This window comes from Netta rufina (genome assembly GCF_964035555.1).
Source record: "Netta rufina genome assembly, chromosome: 14".
NCBI classification, from domain to species: Eukaryota; Metazoa; Chordata; class Aves; order Anseriformes; family Anatidae; genus Netta; species Netta rufina.
Genome location: NC_140137.1, coordinates 12,942,118 through 12,956,723, shown reverse-complemented (window position 1 = coordinate 12,956,723; position 14,606 = coordinate 12,942,118). Strand labels below are relative to the sequence as shown.

The following is a 14,606-nucleotide window of genomic DNA, read 5'->3' as shown; positions in this document are numbered from 1 at the left end:
AATCACCAGCGAGCTCCTTCAGAACCATTTCCCTTTGCTTTTTATTTCATGTGCAGCTGGCACCGTCTCAGGACACCGCCGGTGGCAGCTGCAGGGCAGGCTGGGGCTGGGCAGGGGCCACTGCATGTCTGGTTAAAGCAAGGAAATTTCTTATTTTAGCACAGCAACTTTTTTTTTTTTTTTTTTTTGCTGCTTGAGCTGCCACAGCCTGACTGTGCAGAAGCTGATCCTTTCCGGTTCACCTGTGAAAATCGCTTCGGTGTTTACAGTTTCCAGCTCTGCTCATGTATGTGGGAAGGCGATCATGTGAGCGTCAGTGCTGGTCATGCTTTTCTAATCACGCTGCTTCAGGAGAGATTTTGGAAAGCACCACTTTGCATTTTGGAGCACAAGCTTTCACTTGAGGCTGCTTAAGCTGCGCTGCAGCCCCCAGCTGTTTCGTGTCTCCAGCAGTTTTGCATAGAGTTAAGTAAAGGAGGACATGGGTGGGTGGCTGTGTTCCTCTTATTCTGCATTCCTGCTTTGTTATTGAGTCATGGAAGGAGAGATGACACAGAGATATAGGTTAAATACACAAGAAAAGGAAAACAAGATGAACCAGGATCATACCCACTGCGGTGCAAGCTAGTCCTGGTTCCAGTTTTATCCTTCGGTGCTTTCCCACTGAGGCTTCTGCCTGCTGACTGTCTGTCTCCCTCTCTTTTCCTTTGGATCTAGCGTGGAAACTGAAGAGCCAGAACCATGACCACCCACGTCACACTAGAGGACGCCCTGTCCAACGTGGACTTGCTGGAGGAGCTGCCCCTGCCCGACCAGCAGCCATGCATCGAGCCGCCCCCTTCCTCCATCATGTACCAGGTACCTCCAGCCCCGGCCGCAGCAGGGCATGCAAAGTGCAGGGGTTCATGCAAAGCAGGGGGGTGCGTGGTGCTGTGAGAACGAGCAAAAAATGTTCCTGGTTCGGTGTGTTTAAAGAAATATTCACAACAGACCTAGCCACAAATCTGCTCCCAGAGAGACTGGTGAAAGGGATCTTTAGCACTGAGCACGATGTAGGGAAGTTGACCATGAGGACAAGAGGGCATGAACCAGTGAGAAGCCAGAGATAAGGTTTGTGATAACAGCAGAGAGTTCTCGGTGATGTTTTATTGCGCATGTATTTCTGTGCTTCCTTTTCATGGTACTGCATGTGTCCAAGTAAGCCAAAATCAAAATTCTGCCTGAATTTGGCTGGCCTGTGCTGCCAGCACAGCTGGAGCTGCTGCTGGGGGAAGCGGAGGGCATGCAGGGGAGGGCAGTGCCCACAATCACTGCTCTGCCTCAAACACCCACAGATTTAGCTGCAGCTGTGCTGACCAAGCTGGGCGTGAGCCCAGGGCAAGGCTCAGACCCCTGCTTGTGCATCCACAGCGGGATGCCTCAACTGCTTGGCCACCACACCCTGTCCTACTACACCCACCCGGGGTTAAATATAACGTGGGGTTACTTTCTCTGTCCTGCCATTCCTGTCTTCGTGGTTTACCCGTGACTGTACATAAATGCACCCATACAGGGACGGCCGTGCCGTGTAGGCAGGGCTCTGGAATTACAGTATCTCTTTCAGCAGGTCAAGCTGCGGGCTTGTTCAGTAGCATTAGTATCTCTATGGGTTATCAAACCCAAAGGCATTTCTGGGCTGTTCAAATGTCAGCTAGCCCTGGAAAATCTTGGTATCAACTTAGCATCTCTCTTCACAAAACAATTTTTAATCTTCACTGGCTTGTGTCCTGCGACCGGCTGAAGTGTCTTATGGCATAGCCTCACTCATGTCTCATATCACAAGTGTGCACTCATCTGGACCTAAAAACCTCATCTTAACCAGATCTGGAGGCGTTTGTCCAACTTGGTTCCTCGTGACAGATACGTTGGGGTTAGCCCCATCCCTGCCGCCCAGAGATGCACACACAGCCCCAGCTTTTGCTTTCACCTCAGCCACATGCGCTGTCCGAGAGGCACTTCAAAAAGCAGCCCTGCGGCCACAGGTCTGTGCTCTCAGCTTTGCCTCTCAGGAAATGGGTTACTGAGGTGAACACGGCTGCTGCAATGCTGATGACATTGCAAGGAGCAGCTCTGGGCGCCTGGGACTCGCATGTGCTCTGCCCTGCAGCAGATACCATCAGCACGCCTTGACAGAGGAAATTGCCCAAGCACAAAGTGTGTGAATGGGAGCTCAGTGCCGCAAGGCCAAGGAGCTGCTTTCTCACCCCCCACCTTGCTCTGAACTTCCTCGCTCCCGTATCCAGACCCAAAGCAGTAGCTCAGCTTCCCAAACAACTTTTCCTCCCAAAGCATCTGCTTGCAAGAGCAACACTAGCACTGCTACTGGCATCTGAACGAGTACTGATTTTTGTATTTATGTTTTCCAGACATCTCTTTCCCTGCCCTTTCCGCGTGTTTATCCTTTGCAATTCCTGCTGACAGGATGTGGTCTTCCCCTAGCAGTCAGGGGCACAAATGGATGTTAATGAGGTTGTGTTTGTCTTTGAGTTAGCAGACTAAAGTCTTCAGTATAACCGCTAGAGGTTTGCTCACTGGTGTGGCTGCTGTTCCTTATAACTGATCCCCACTTGGCTTGGCTTGATTTTATAAGGCTGTGTCAGTCTTGATTGCCACATCTTCACACATATAATATGCAGGGTCTTTTCTAAGGAACACGTGTGGTTCAGATGCATTGCAAGCTGCCTGTACAAATCTACTCCAGCCCTAGAGAGGCAGTCATTTCCAGCACCTCAAATTTTTCATAGGCTGACCCTGTGCCCCAGGTGCCCTCGAGCCTGTGCCTACATGGGGTTCCCTGGATATACTCCCAAAACAATTTGCCAGCGCACGGCATCAGGTGAGACAACTAGCATGTATGTATGTTAATCCCAATCCCTGTTTCACCCACAGGCTAATTTTGACACAAACTTTGAAGACAGAAACGCCTTTGTGACCGGCATAGCCAGGTACATCGAGCAGGCGACGGTGCACTCCAGCATGGTGAGTTCCCTGGGCACTGCCCCGGCGATGCTGAGCCACGGCGCGTGCCCTGCCCCAACAATGCCTCTCTGTGTTTCAGAATGAAATGCTGGAGGAAGGCCACGAGTACGCCGTGATGCTTTACACGTGGAGGAGCTGCTCACGAGCCATCCCCCAGGTACCAGGGCCCTTTCCATACAGGGCTCTGCTCAGAGCACCTGTGTGGTTTTGTCTTGCATGGGTTAATTTGGGCTGAAGACTGAAGCAGATAAAAAAGTTGAAAAGAGAGGCCATTGAGGGTTCAAATTATCCTCCTAACTCCACCTAAGTCTCAATCACTGATCTCAGCAGCAGGTAGCTACTCCAGAAGAAGCAGGTCCCTGCTGCTGCCCTAGCAAAGGACATCGGCTCTGCACCCTTGTGTATGACAGGGGCAGCTCCATCCCTGACCCTCTTAGCAGCACCTCTCAGCTAAGTCACACTAGCCACAAATGAAGCAACTGTTTGTGGCTGACAGTGTTACATATATATATATGTTTCCTGGTTTCAGGACCGTTTCCCCAGCTCCCCAAAGCAGTCACACTTGAAGTCACTTCACAATCGCAGGACCAGCTTGTGTGTCCCATAGCTGCACAAGGACGCAGCTGGGCACAGCTCTGGTCCCGCTCAGCGCTTAGCGTAGTGCTGTGTTTTGCTGCTTGGATCCCCATCCACTGCTCTGTCTGGAGATTGGGTAGCCTTTGCTTTAATTAAAACAATGCTCTTATTTCCTTTCCAGTGCACCACTGGAATATTTTTCCCTCTCATGTTGTGGGGAGATGCAGTTTGCTTCAGGCAAAGGCAGTTAGTTTTTGGAAGTTGAGAGTCAAATGATCAGATCTGGTTTATATCACACTTCCTGACACCACTGCATGCTGTGTCTCAACTTCAGTTAAAAATTGCTCCAGTGCTGAGTGGGACTCTTGTGTTGCATGAAGCAAGATGGCTAGCTGTGCACCACAACACCCGGTGCTCTTGAGACGTGGCAGATTTGGACTCTCCCTGACTTGCATGGAGCAGAGTGGGCAGCTGGGGCAGCTTTCTGCATCCCAAACTATTGCTGGGGCGCTGTCTCTGCTGTCATGGAAGCCCTGGAAGGGTCAGTGTTGAGCCAGGATGTATGAAGGAGCTCTTCGCTATGTCAGAAACATTTCAGGAGTGAAGATCAGCCTCCCAGCCAGGTCTCCTCCAAACGCCCTTTTTTGCTGCTTCTGTACCTGACGGTCCTGGGTTTAACCATTCTGCTCTACTGCTGGTTCTGTTTCAAATGTTTTTCAGTCCTCTCTCCAACCAGAATCCTGCAAACACCTACAGACATGAGTAAGGTTGCCCATGAGGCCCACTGAGCCATGATTCAGACTCCAGCGCAAAGCTTGTCATCCGCAACACGAGCAGTGCTGGAGCACTGTGAAAGCGCAGGCTGACAAGGCAGCTGGCAGATGTAGTGCACATCCATTAACTCTACTGATAAAAGGGCTTGCAGCACTTCCGTGGAGCCAGGAAAAAATATTTCCACATGGCTGACAATGCCCATGTTAACGGTTCCCTGGGAAAGGTCAAACCTCAGTTCCCCTGGGTTATACTCTGCTGATGGTCTGACGAGATCCAGCCATGGGGAGATTGCTGATGCTGATTAGATTTTTGCTTATCTCCCATTTACATCTGATGCTGTGCTGCTGTTGTCTGTGCTGGCCACGCTAGCAGAAGGCAGGCTATGGCTGAGCTGGTGGCAAGACGTAGTTACTTAAATTTAGCTTCCTAGGACTCACTTAGGATAAAGATGACTCACTTCATTGCTACTAGTCACGTCCAAGCCCAGGGATTTTTAATGGGTCTGCAGCAGAACCAAAGTGATCCCAGCAGGACTAGAGCAGAGCCATAGCATGGTGCCTTGTGTTGCAAACTCCCACGGACACAAAATCTAAAATAAATCTATGGTACAACATTCCCACATTGTATAGCAAGTGCAGACTTCATTTTTTGTGTATTCTACTCCGGACATTAGAATATTTCATTTCTCAGGGTCAGGATTGTGTCCATTTATAACAAATTGAGAGGATTTCACATCTGAGAAAAAGCCCTTTCTGCCATCACCTGTTGCCTTGAAAACAAGCTCCCTCTGGAGTCCCTCTGTTGTCCTCAAATGAGGACAGGATTCAGTGTGAAACAAGCAGAAGTTGGTGGCTGGTGCAAGTCCATAGCTGTGTTAGAAACAATACTGATGGAGATGGTTTGTCTTTGCACTGCAGGTGAAATGTAATGAGCAGCCAAACCGAGTGGAGATTTATGAGAAGACAGTAGAAGTCCTGGAGCCAGAAGTCACCAAGCTTATGAAGTTCATGTATTTTCAGGTAAGCGGTCAAGGGGAGTAGTAAAAATAATTTATTACTTTGGTGTGAGGTTCCTGAGCAGGGCTGTGCTGTGCTGTGCCCACCACGCCAGCCTGGAGAGCCCTGATCTTGTGGTGTGTTTATTACTTGCAGTTACCTGTCCAGAGCCAAATCTGTGCCATTTATCCCTTGCTCAGCCCCAAGCTGGGAGCGAACACACCTATGCCCTTGAAGTTCATGGAGGACCACAACTGTAGGAGCTAGTTGATGCCACTGGCTCCTGTTTTTCTGGAGTGCTGGCTGGTGGAGGCAAGGGCTGTTTCTGTGCTGACAGCCTGGTGCCAGCACAGCTCACTCTTCAGCTCTTCTCTCTGAAGCAAAGCTGTAAGGAGTGGAAGGCTGATGGTACAGCTGATGTGTTAATCCTGGCCACGGTACCTGTCCAGTGTGAGAGCACTGAAGCTTGCATTTAGCGGTTGCTGAATTTGAGGCGCTTGAGAAGATAACAAGCTTAGATCCCAGCAGAGCAGTGACCACATAGCCAGCAGAGCTGCTCTGGGCTTAAGGGAACTCTCTACATCACCACCTGCATTTCTAACTGGCTGCAACTGGGTTTCACTGGCATATTTGGGTTTTATGTCCTATAAGTTGTAACACCCCACCTAGAGGACCAAAACATGATTTGGCAGAACACGCTGCACTCAGGGCAGGCACAGAGGATTCAAGCCCTGCTCCTCCCCTCCAGCACTGAGGACATTTGTCTGTAGTGGTTTGAAATGCTGCTTCATTGCACGGTGACAATGGAGGGGGACCCTGGAGCCTCTGTCCACATCAGGACAAGGAAGGAGAGGTGGGTGGAGGTGGTGCTGTGTGTGTGCGAGTCCCTGCTGTGGTGACCGTGTCCCACTGCCTTCCAGCGCAAGGCCATCGAGCGGTTCTGCAGCGAGGTGAAGCGCCTGTGCCACGCCGAGCGGAGGAAGGACTTCGTCTCTGAGGCCTACCTCCTCACGCTGGGCAAGTTCATCAACATGTTCGCTGTCCTGGATGAGCTGAAGAACATGAAGTGCAGCGTCAAAAATGACCACTCTGCCTACAAAAGGTGAGGGGTGAGAAGCAGCCAGCGCAGGGACGGGGCTGGTCCTGGTCTGTCAGGAGGCATTGCCCAGCTGAGAGATTGGGCAGATGTAAGGGGGCTGGAGGCTGGGTTTCTGTGCTGTTGTAGGCTCTCCGCGTGAGTTTAGCAAACATCAGAGCTCTGTGTTTTGTTTCACAATTGGTAAAATGAAGAAAGAGCTAAGCTGTATTGCAGGGGGGCTCTGAGGCTGCAGCCCTGCAGCTGCAGGTGAGATGAGGTGAGGTGAGGAAGGTGGGTGGTGAGGACCTGCACTCGGTGAGCCTTGGTGACGCTGGATTTCTCCCTTCCAGAGCTGCCCAGTTTCTGCGGAAGATGGCAGACCCCCAGTCCATCCAGGAGTCCCAGAACCTCTCCATGTTCCTGGCAAACCACAACCGCATCACGCAGGCAGGTCCCGTTCCTCCGAACCAGTTCACCTTCCCACGTGTAGGCAGAGGCAATGGTCTCGCCAAGGCTGAGGGTCTTTCAGACTGAACTGCCGCAGTATCTGCCTCATTTGTTGGGTCATTTCCACTGACTGTTGTTCTTTGGGTCAGGCAGTATAATTCCAGCAGTATTTCTTTCCAGTGGATCATCCTGGGTAGCTTTGGCGGTCTGTTTGTGTCAAGACAAGGATAAAGGTCTAAAAGGTGCAAGAAGAGCTCTCAGGGGGCTTTCTCACAGAAACTCTACTTTTGTTTTCCCCAGGAAATCCATCTAGTCTGTCTCTGCAACTGCATGGGGACTGCAGATCAGACACCAGGGGCCTCCACACTCCAGGCTCTATAGCTTCTGCTAATTAGATAAAATATTGCACAGAGACAGCAGACAATCAGAAAGTCTGCTTCTGAGGCAGACCCTTTCTTTTCATCTCACTGTCTGATGCTTGGCTGCTGTGATCAGTCTGAAGGGGAGAGCTGTCCTACAGAAGGAAGCTTATTCTGTACGGGTGGTACCATGAGGTTGATCTTCTATCTGTGACTTAAGGAAAACACACAGAATTTTTTTTTTTTTTTTTTTTTTTTTTTTTAGGAAACCTCTTATCATTATGCTCTTAGTATTTTTCCACTTATCCCTGCTGTTCCTTTGTCCATGTGGATAATGTGATCCCTATTGCTGTTTCAGTGTCTGCACCAACAACTAGAGGTTATCCCTGGCTACGAGGAACTGCTTGCTGATATTGTCAACATCTGTGTGGATTACTATGAAAACAAGATGTATCTCACGCCCAGTGAAAAACACATGCTTTTAAAGGTAAGATTCGGTCATATTTATGGGTTTGAGTGTTTGGGCAGTTCCACTTCTGTTTTAGTAAAATGAAATTCCCTTCCAGGACAATGCTTCTCTTCATTTTCTTTATTTTTAGCTCCTTTGGGTTTACGTGCATCTCTTCTCTGGTATCCAAGCCAACATCTTCTGGACACAATGCTTGATATGAAATGGGAAAGTTTTCTGCACGCAGCACCAAAGCTGCTTTCCACTTCTGCCTGTTTCTTTTCTGATCACAGTTACCTTTTGTCTTCTGCTGGGATACCTCCATTCCCCCATTTCCTCCCCATTTATCCCTCCTTTGTGGCTTTGTAGACTGAGCATGGATGAGGGTCAGAGATGTCCCACCTCAGTGCTCTGAAGTGGCACCTCTGCTGGGCAGTGCCATTCTGACCTTTGTGCATGTTCTCGTGTAAAAATCTTCTTTCCTCTCTTCATTTCGTCTGCTCTTCCCCATCTCCATCTCTGTCTTTTCCCCCAGTTCTTCCCAAGGCTGCCAGCAGCTCTGCCTGCTTGGCACTAAGGTGGTGCCAGCTGGTGGATGAGAGCACCTGGGGTGCTCTGCACTCTCCAGAGCTGGAAGCGCTTTTTCATTTGTACATGGTGTGCAGGAACACAGTTTTGACCTCGGTAACCTTATAGGATATGCTAAAATCACCACCAACTTTGCAACCCTGAATTTTCTTCTTGATACCCATCTCCAATAATAATCAGAAGACAGATCACCGTACAGGTTTGGTTTCCTGACTCTGAAGAGCCCCAAAGATGAACATGCCAAAGTATCTGCTTATTTTTTGTGTTTGTCCTTACTGTAAGTCAGTTATTACAGTGATTACAGTCACTATTACCCTAAAAACTTCATTACCACAGATGAGTCAACTGAGGTTCTTTGAAGGACAATGTTGGTATGTTTAATATCTATAATGATCTGTACTGAAATAATGGGAAAAAATCAACCCAGGAGAATATTTAAAATGTTTTCAGTTCTCTGGGAGCAAATGTTTGCCTATTTAGTACGGGTGAAGAAGACTTTTTGGTTGTTATGTGTGAGAGAGGAGGAACAAGTGAGAGTTATACATTTTTACAGAAGCTTTCCATCATGTGTCCCCTGTCTGCCACACATGTCCTTGCAGATATGTGCACATTTTATACAGTTTTCTCATGAGTGTCAGTTGCCACAGCATTCTGAAATGGTCTTCCTCATGCTAAGCAAATGAGAACCGTCTGACTTGTACTGCTGACTTCACGTTATTGAAACCTCGCCTTTCTGTCTTCTCCAGGTGATGGGGTTTGGCCTGTATCTCATGGATGGGAACGTCAGCAACATTTACAAACTGGACGCCAAGAAGAGAATCAACCTTAGCAAAATAGACAAATTCTTCAAGGTCAGTGACCTGTCTGGGTGAGGCTGGAATTAACTACAGACCAATGAATTATGGACTGGTATCATTGCACGCGCTGCCAACAAAAAAACAAACCACAGGAATCACTTACAGTTCCAAAAAAAAAACACCCAAAGGGTCAAGAAATTACCTAGACTGAAGGATGAGAAATGGGATTGCTGTGAACATGCATAGGTGGGTGTAGCGTGGGAGAGATGAGCGATGACAGCCCTCCTGCTGAGGGGTGAAGGATGGGGATGGCGCGTGGGAAGCTCGTGTTTGTGGATGAGGGAAGGGTGTGCCAGACTGACGCACACTTCTAGCTCTGGGCACATTTTTGAGGCTGGCTTGCAGTCTTCTGAAAAGTACCATGATTTCAGGCCACCAGCAAACCTGGATAGGTTTGCTGAGGTCTGTGTGGGTGATGGCTGCGTGCTCCTTTCCCTCAGTTCACTGCTGAGCTGATGTGCTGAGGGACAGGGGACAGAACTGGCCAGCCAACATGTCATTGGCAGTCTTACTTGGTGTGTAAGCTGTGCTCCCTGTAGGGCAGAAAAAGCTGCTTGAGGAGATTGTGTTGGCTGCAATTTGCAGGTGCTCACTGAGTTCCTCAGGGGGCTCATCTGGTGGCTTTGGTGCATCCTTTTGTCTTTTGAGATCATTTTTTTGAGGAAAGGTCTGCAGGAGCTGGGTGCTCCCAGTGACATGGTGGGAAGCAGCTGTGCAGCCTCCTTCTGCCCCATTTCCATGTGCAGCTGAGATCAGCCCTGGGCTGGTCCACAGCTGGAGGTCAGGCTGTAGGGAGGATTTGGGATAACCCTGTCTGCTTCCTCCCCAAATGTGGTGTGTATACAAGCTGTTAGTGGCATATGGAGGGGAGGGATGAGACTCCGATGTCTCTGCTTGATTTCACAGCTCGCGTGAGCTCAGCACAGTGCAAGCACCTCCTGCGGCATTGCAGGGTGAAGTCATTCTTCTTGTCTCTTGCTTCTGTACACAAGGCTGGGTCTAGGAGGCTTTTTGGGTTTGGAGAAGATTAGTTCATGGTGGGATATGGCAAGGGACAAACATGTTGGTGAGCCTGGATGGCTGATTTCAGGAAAGGCTGATGTACCTGCTGCTGCATCCTCAGCCCGAGTGACTGGGGACTAGTTTATCTTTGCGTCATCTCCTGGAGACAGCTCTGGGAGCAGGGCTCTGACACCCGCGTAGGGAGCTACAGCCCGACACCGTAACCTCACAGATGGGCAGATAATGAGATGGCAGAATGCTTCCCAGTCACTGGGGAGATTGCTGAGGACTGCAGCTCTGCAAAGGAGATTTATCAAGCCATTGCTCAAAGTCTTCTGAGTTTTCCCTGGTTCAGTTTTGCTAGTTTTACTGAATCTTTGGCTCAGTTTAAATCCAGCCTTCAGCATTGTGTGTAGATTTTGGTCATCTTGGTGTGTTCAGACAGATCTGTTGTTCATTGCAAAGTGGCGTGGGCCATCAGAGAATCGGACTGGTAAAATATCTTCCACTGCATGGAATAACTTTCTCCTTTCCAGCTTTTTTTTCCACTTGCACTTCTCCAACATCTGCTGTGGTTTCACCTAATCAGTTAAGTACCACTCCAGACTATCAGATCTCAATAAGAAAAGGCCAACTACTCCTTTTACTACATCTGCTTACTGCCTTCTGATTAAATTTCTAGTGGATTGACCAGGAATTTGAGTGGTGAAAATGAACTACCCCTTCATTTAAACCGTTTATGAAAGTGCCACTGGGAATCTCTGATGACAGCATTGCACATCCTCCACACAAACGAGCCTGAGAAGTGTGATATTAGGACAGTGAATTTGCCACCATCTTCCCTGTATTTTGGGGCTAGGCTTTTGTAGCTGGGTGACATTGAAGCTTCTCCTTTTGTTTTTGAAGAATTGTAGGTAGCTCTTGGCTGAATGTAGTTTGCAACTGAAAGCTTAGTCCAGCAGGGGCCTGTCTGAGCTTGAGGCACATTCACTGCACTTAGAATTTGTTTCCCTTCAAAATTCTCCTGAGATGTAAAGGGAGAACAAAGTCGTGTTATATAGCAGACAGACACTGACTGTGTTTTTGTTTTCATGGAGAAATTGTAAGACACATCACTAACAGCCACAGTGCCAAAGTAAAACCTGAGTCCCAAGAGAAAGATGCCACATCTCCGGCAGTCCAGGCAGCAGAGCAGCCAGCAGCTCCCCTCCCCAGCATGCTGCCAAAATACCAATGTGCTAGTTTTTATCCCTCAGTTCTGTTGAGGATTATGGCGGGAGGCAGTAAGTGCTGTTTAAGAATACAATTCTCTCTTTTTGGTATAAAAAGACCTTTTTCTCTCACAGCTGATGGTGGTTACAATACTGAACCTTTCTGGTACTAACCAAGCCAGTATCAGCAAACCCTTGTATCTAGAGCACTTGCAGGGAGTGATCTTACTTGCACAAAAAAAAACAACACCTTGTGATAGTTTTCGGTTGCTTCCTAGGTGTGAAAAGGCCCTGCATCCAGGTTTGCACCTTGTTTTGAACAGCCTGACACCTCCTGTAGCTTCAGAGATGCAGGATGCCACTTCGTAGTCCCTTGTGTCACCCTAGGGACTCTCCGCCGCGTTTCAACCATCTTTTGTTTTCTTTTCCAGCAGCTGCAGGTGGTTCCTTTATTCGGCGATATGCAGATAGAACTGGCCAGATACATTAAGACCAGTGCTCACTATGAGGAGAACAAATCCAAGTGAGTGCCTGCCATAATGTCTCTTGGCTTTGTGTGTGTCCCGAAAGCCATGGGAGCTGCCACTCTCCCTCCCTGGCGTGCGTGAGGTCTGTGCACGGGTACCTGTGTGTGTCCCCAGGGGGTGCACACCCCAGCGTGCCTGCCTCTGCGGCCACCTGTGTGTGCACATGTGTACCTGTGTGTCCCTGCATGGGAGGACGTCCTCGCTGGCTCCGTGGAACCGTTCCCGTGCACGCAGGCAGGCGAGCGGGCATGGTGCGTGGTCTGGGGCGGCCGCTGAGTGCTTGGGACGTGTGAGTGTGAGCAGCGTGTTCCTGCTCTGGAGAGATTTTAATCCACAGTTTTCACCCCGAGGACAAAATCCTCCAGAGCATGAACACAGCACCAGATCGGTAGGCAGGGCGTCTCTTCTAGCTCAGGCACTTTCCCGTGTAGAAGGGGAACGGGGATGAGAATTGAACAGGGTGGGTCAGGGGCACTGGAAAGGAATAAATATTGTGGGAAAAAGACAGAAATTGAGTCTTTCCAGGCGTACTCAGTTGTCGTGGCATGGGGTATGTAGTGTGGCTTCACGGTATGGGTTCGAAGCTCGTTTGTTGCTCCCATCAAGAGAGTTTGCAGGTGTCACTTCAGATCACACCACTCATGTGCGAAGGCCCAGTTGTCTCTGTAGCTTTTCATGGTGCTCAGTTAGTGTTAGAAGCATCACTGGTAGGTTTGGACATCCTCAGAATAGCGTTTGCATCCACATATAAGCAAAGCCCATCCAAGCTCTGTCGGCTGTAATCACTGATTGCAGCCTGGCTTTCACCAGCGAGCGACCATTCGCCTGTGGGACCAGGCTGCGTGGAAGTCAGATCTCTCCATCACCTGCGAGAAGCAATCTAGCTGAACAGCCAGCAGGACAGGAACTAACCAACAGCCTCATCGCTGCGCCTGTTTGCTTTTCCCTTCCCCACGGCGGGTCCTGCTTTCTGCCGCTGTGTGGCTCGCCCGGGAGCGCCCTCCTCTGCCCTCCTGAAGGCTGGTTGAAAAGTGCCAATTGATTTTTTTTCACAAGAAATCTGAAAACAGCTTCACAGAATTTCCCAAGCAAAAGGTTTTCGATTACAATTGAAAATTAAAAAAATAAAATTCTACAAAATATAAATTTAAAAAAAAAAATTGAAAAAAAAAAATTGGAAGGGAAGATTGTCTAAGAATTGACACCTTTATATCCCAAACTGTTCAGAAAGCACATTTCAACGAAACGTGTCAGCTGCATTCATTTTCTCATCTCAAAACCAAGATAGCTCGCAGGCTGTTTACCTGTGCACAATTTAATGTCTGTCTCAAAATCTGTCTCCCAGGTCTTTGTGCTGCACCTTACTAACCGATGTTTCTTCCTCACTCACTTGCTTTCCCAGCAAATTGCATGGGGCTTCCGACACTAACTCTGCCAAGGTGGTTCCATATATTCCCCATTTCTTACTAACACTGTTTTTGTCACTTTCTTTCCCTCCTTGTCTCCATGAAAATGGAATTAATTGGTGTTTTTCCTGCATGGCGTTTTGTTTCTGCACTGTGGACTAGATTGTATGTGGCAGGGAGGGCTGGGGCAGCCCTGGCCACTCCTGCCAGCCTGCCGCTTGTCTGGTGGGGAGCACGGGACATTGAAACGGGTAAGAGTCGAGAGATGGGACTCAATGGTGGGAGGCTGGATTTCACAAGGGATGACATGGTCCAGCACTTCCAGGACTTTCCATCTCCACAAGCATTGGCAACAGGAGCTAACAGTGGGAATGCATTTTCATGTGTATGTCCATGTCAGAAGCAGGTTTCTCACCTCCCTTTTGTACAGCCAGTCTAGATTGGAGAAGAAGACTATCTATCTTAAGACAGTCAGTCATTCAGGGGAAAAAAAAGCAGGATCTGAACATTTAAAAACCATTGTGATGATGGAGACAGATGTGAGAGTCTCGCTGACAGACATCTGTTTGCACAAAGCATTTTGATGGAGCCGTTCTGGTTCTATGTCAGTGGCTAATAAAAGTCTGGGAAAAGTGAGGTGTTAAATCCGATAGACCTGATCTGTGCTTATTCTGACCACTGCTTCACATGACTGTGCCACTGGAAGGGGAGAGCTGCCTTCCCTTTAAGACCCCTTTGCACTGTTACAGAGTGGCTCAATGCAAATGAAAATCTAGTGCTTTTAATCATCTCCTCCTCAGTTTACTCCCAGGGTTGCCCACTAAGTTAGTAATGTGAGCAGAACCAAAAAGAGCAGAAGGGCTGTTTCCATGATGGCCCCTTGCAGGGTCTTTCCTTGCAGCAGAAGGGCACATGACCAGCCCTGTAGGGCCCAGAAGGATGACCTCTAAGGAGATGATTATCCTTAAGTTTAGTAGAAGGGATGGAAACGGTGATGGGGCTCTGCAGTTTGTCCTTCCCTGAAAGCTTGCCAGACAGCAGCCAGCGAAATAACCACCTCTGCCCGTGGGGGTAGGTGAACCCAACAGAGAGAGCAGCCTTTAGGGGGGATGGAGCAGAGGTGTTCTAACAGAAAGGTGAGGTAAACATCCTTGTCGTGCTGTTGAGACCACCTCTGGAAGACATCACACACCCTGGGGATGAGAGAGAGGACACAGGCTGCCTTGTAGGTGGCATGCCTAGGGCACGTTGAGGTGAAGAGAGCAGTTGAGCAAAAGGCTTTGTCCCTGGGGGTGTCTGAGAGGAGCCCCATGTCCCGTT

At 49.0% G+C, this 14,606-nt stretch overlaps 1 protein-coding gene across 4 annotated transcripts in view; it reads left to right on the top strand.

Annotated features, from left to right (window-relative positions):
* Nucleotides 1–741: 741 nt before the first annotated feature.
* Nucleotides 742–14,606, top strand: part of CYFIP2 (cytoplasmic FMR1 interacting protein 2) — a gene marked incomplete at both ends in the record, with an annotated part of 43,067 nt that continues 29,202 nt past the window's right edge. Inside the window, 9 exons of one of the 4 annotated variants that reach the window (XM_084295108.1) lie at nucleotides 742–858; nucleotides 2,929–3,018; nucleotides 3,098–3,175; nucleotides 5,286–5,387; nucleotides 6,284–6,465; nucleotides 6,792–6,888; nucleotides 7,606–7,734; nucleotides 9,030–9,134; nucleotides 11,785–11,876. In XM_084295108.1, coding sequence (XP_084151234.1) covers nucleotides 742–858; nucleotides 2,929–3,018; nucleotides 3,098–3,175; nucleotides 5,286–5,387; nucleotides 6,284–6,465; nucleotides 6,792–6,888; nucleotides 7,606–7,734; nucleotides 9,030–9,134; nucleotides 11,785–11,876 — 992 coding nt within the window. The remainder of the gene's footprint in view (nucleotides 859–2,928; nucleotides 3,019–3,097; nucleotides 3,176–5,285; nucleotides 5,388–6,283; nucleotides 6,466–6,791; nucleotides 6,889–7,605; nucleotides 7,735–9,029; nucleotides 9,135–11,784; nucleotides 11,877–14,606) is intronic. The other 3 variants (XM_084295110.1, XM_084295109.1, XM_084295111.1) reach the window with 3 other exon arrangements.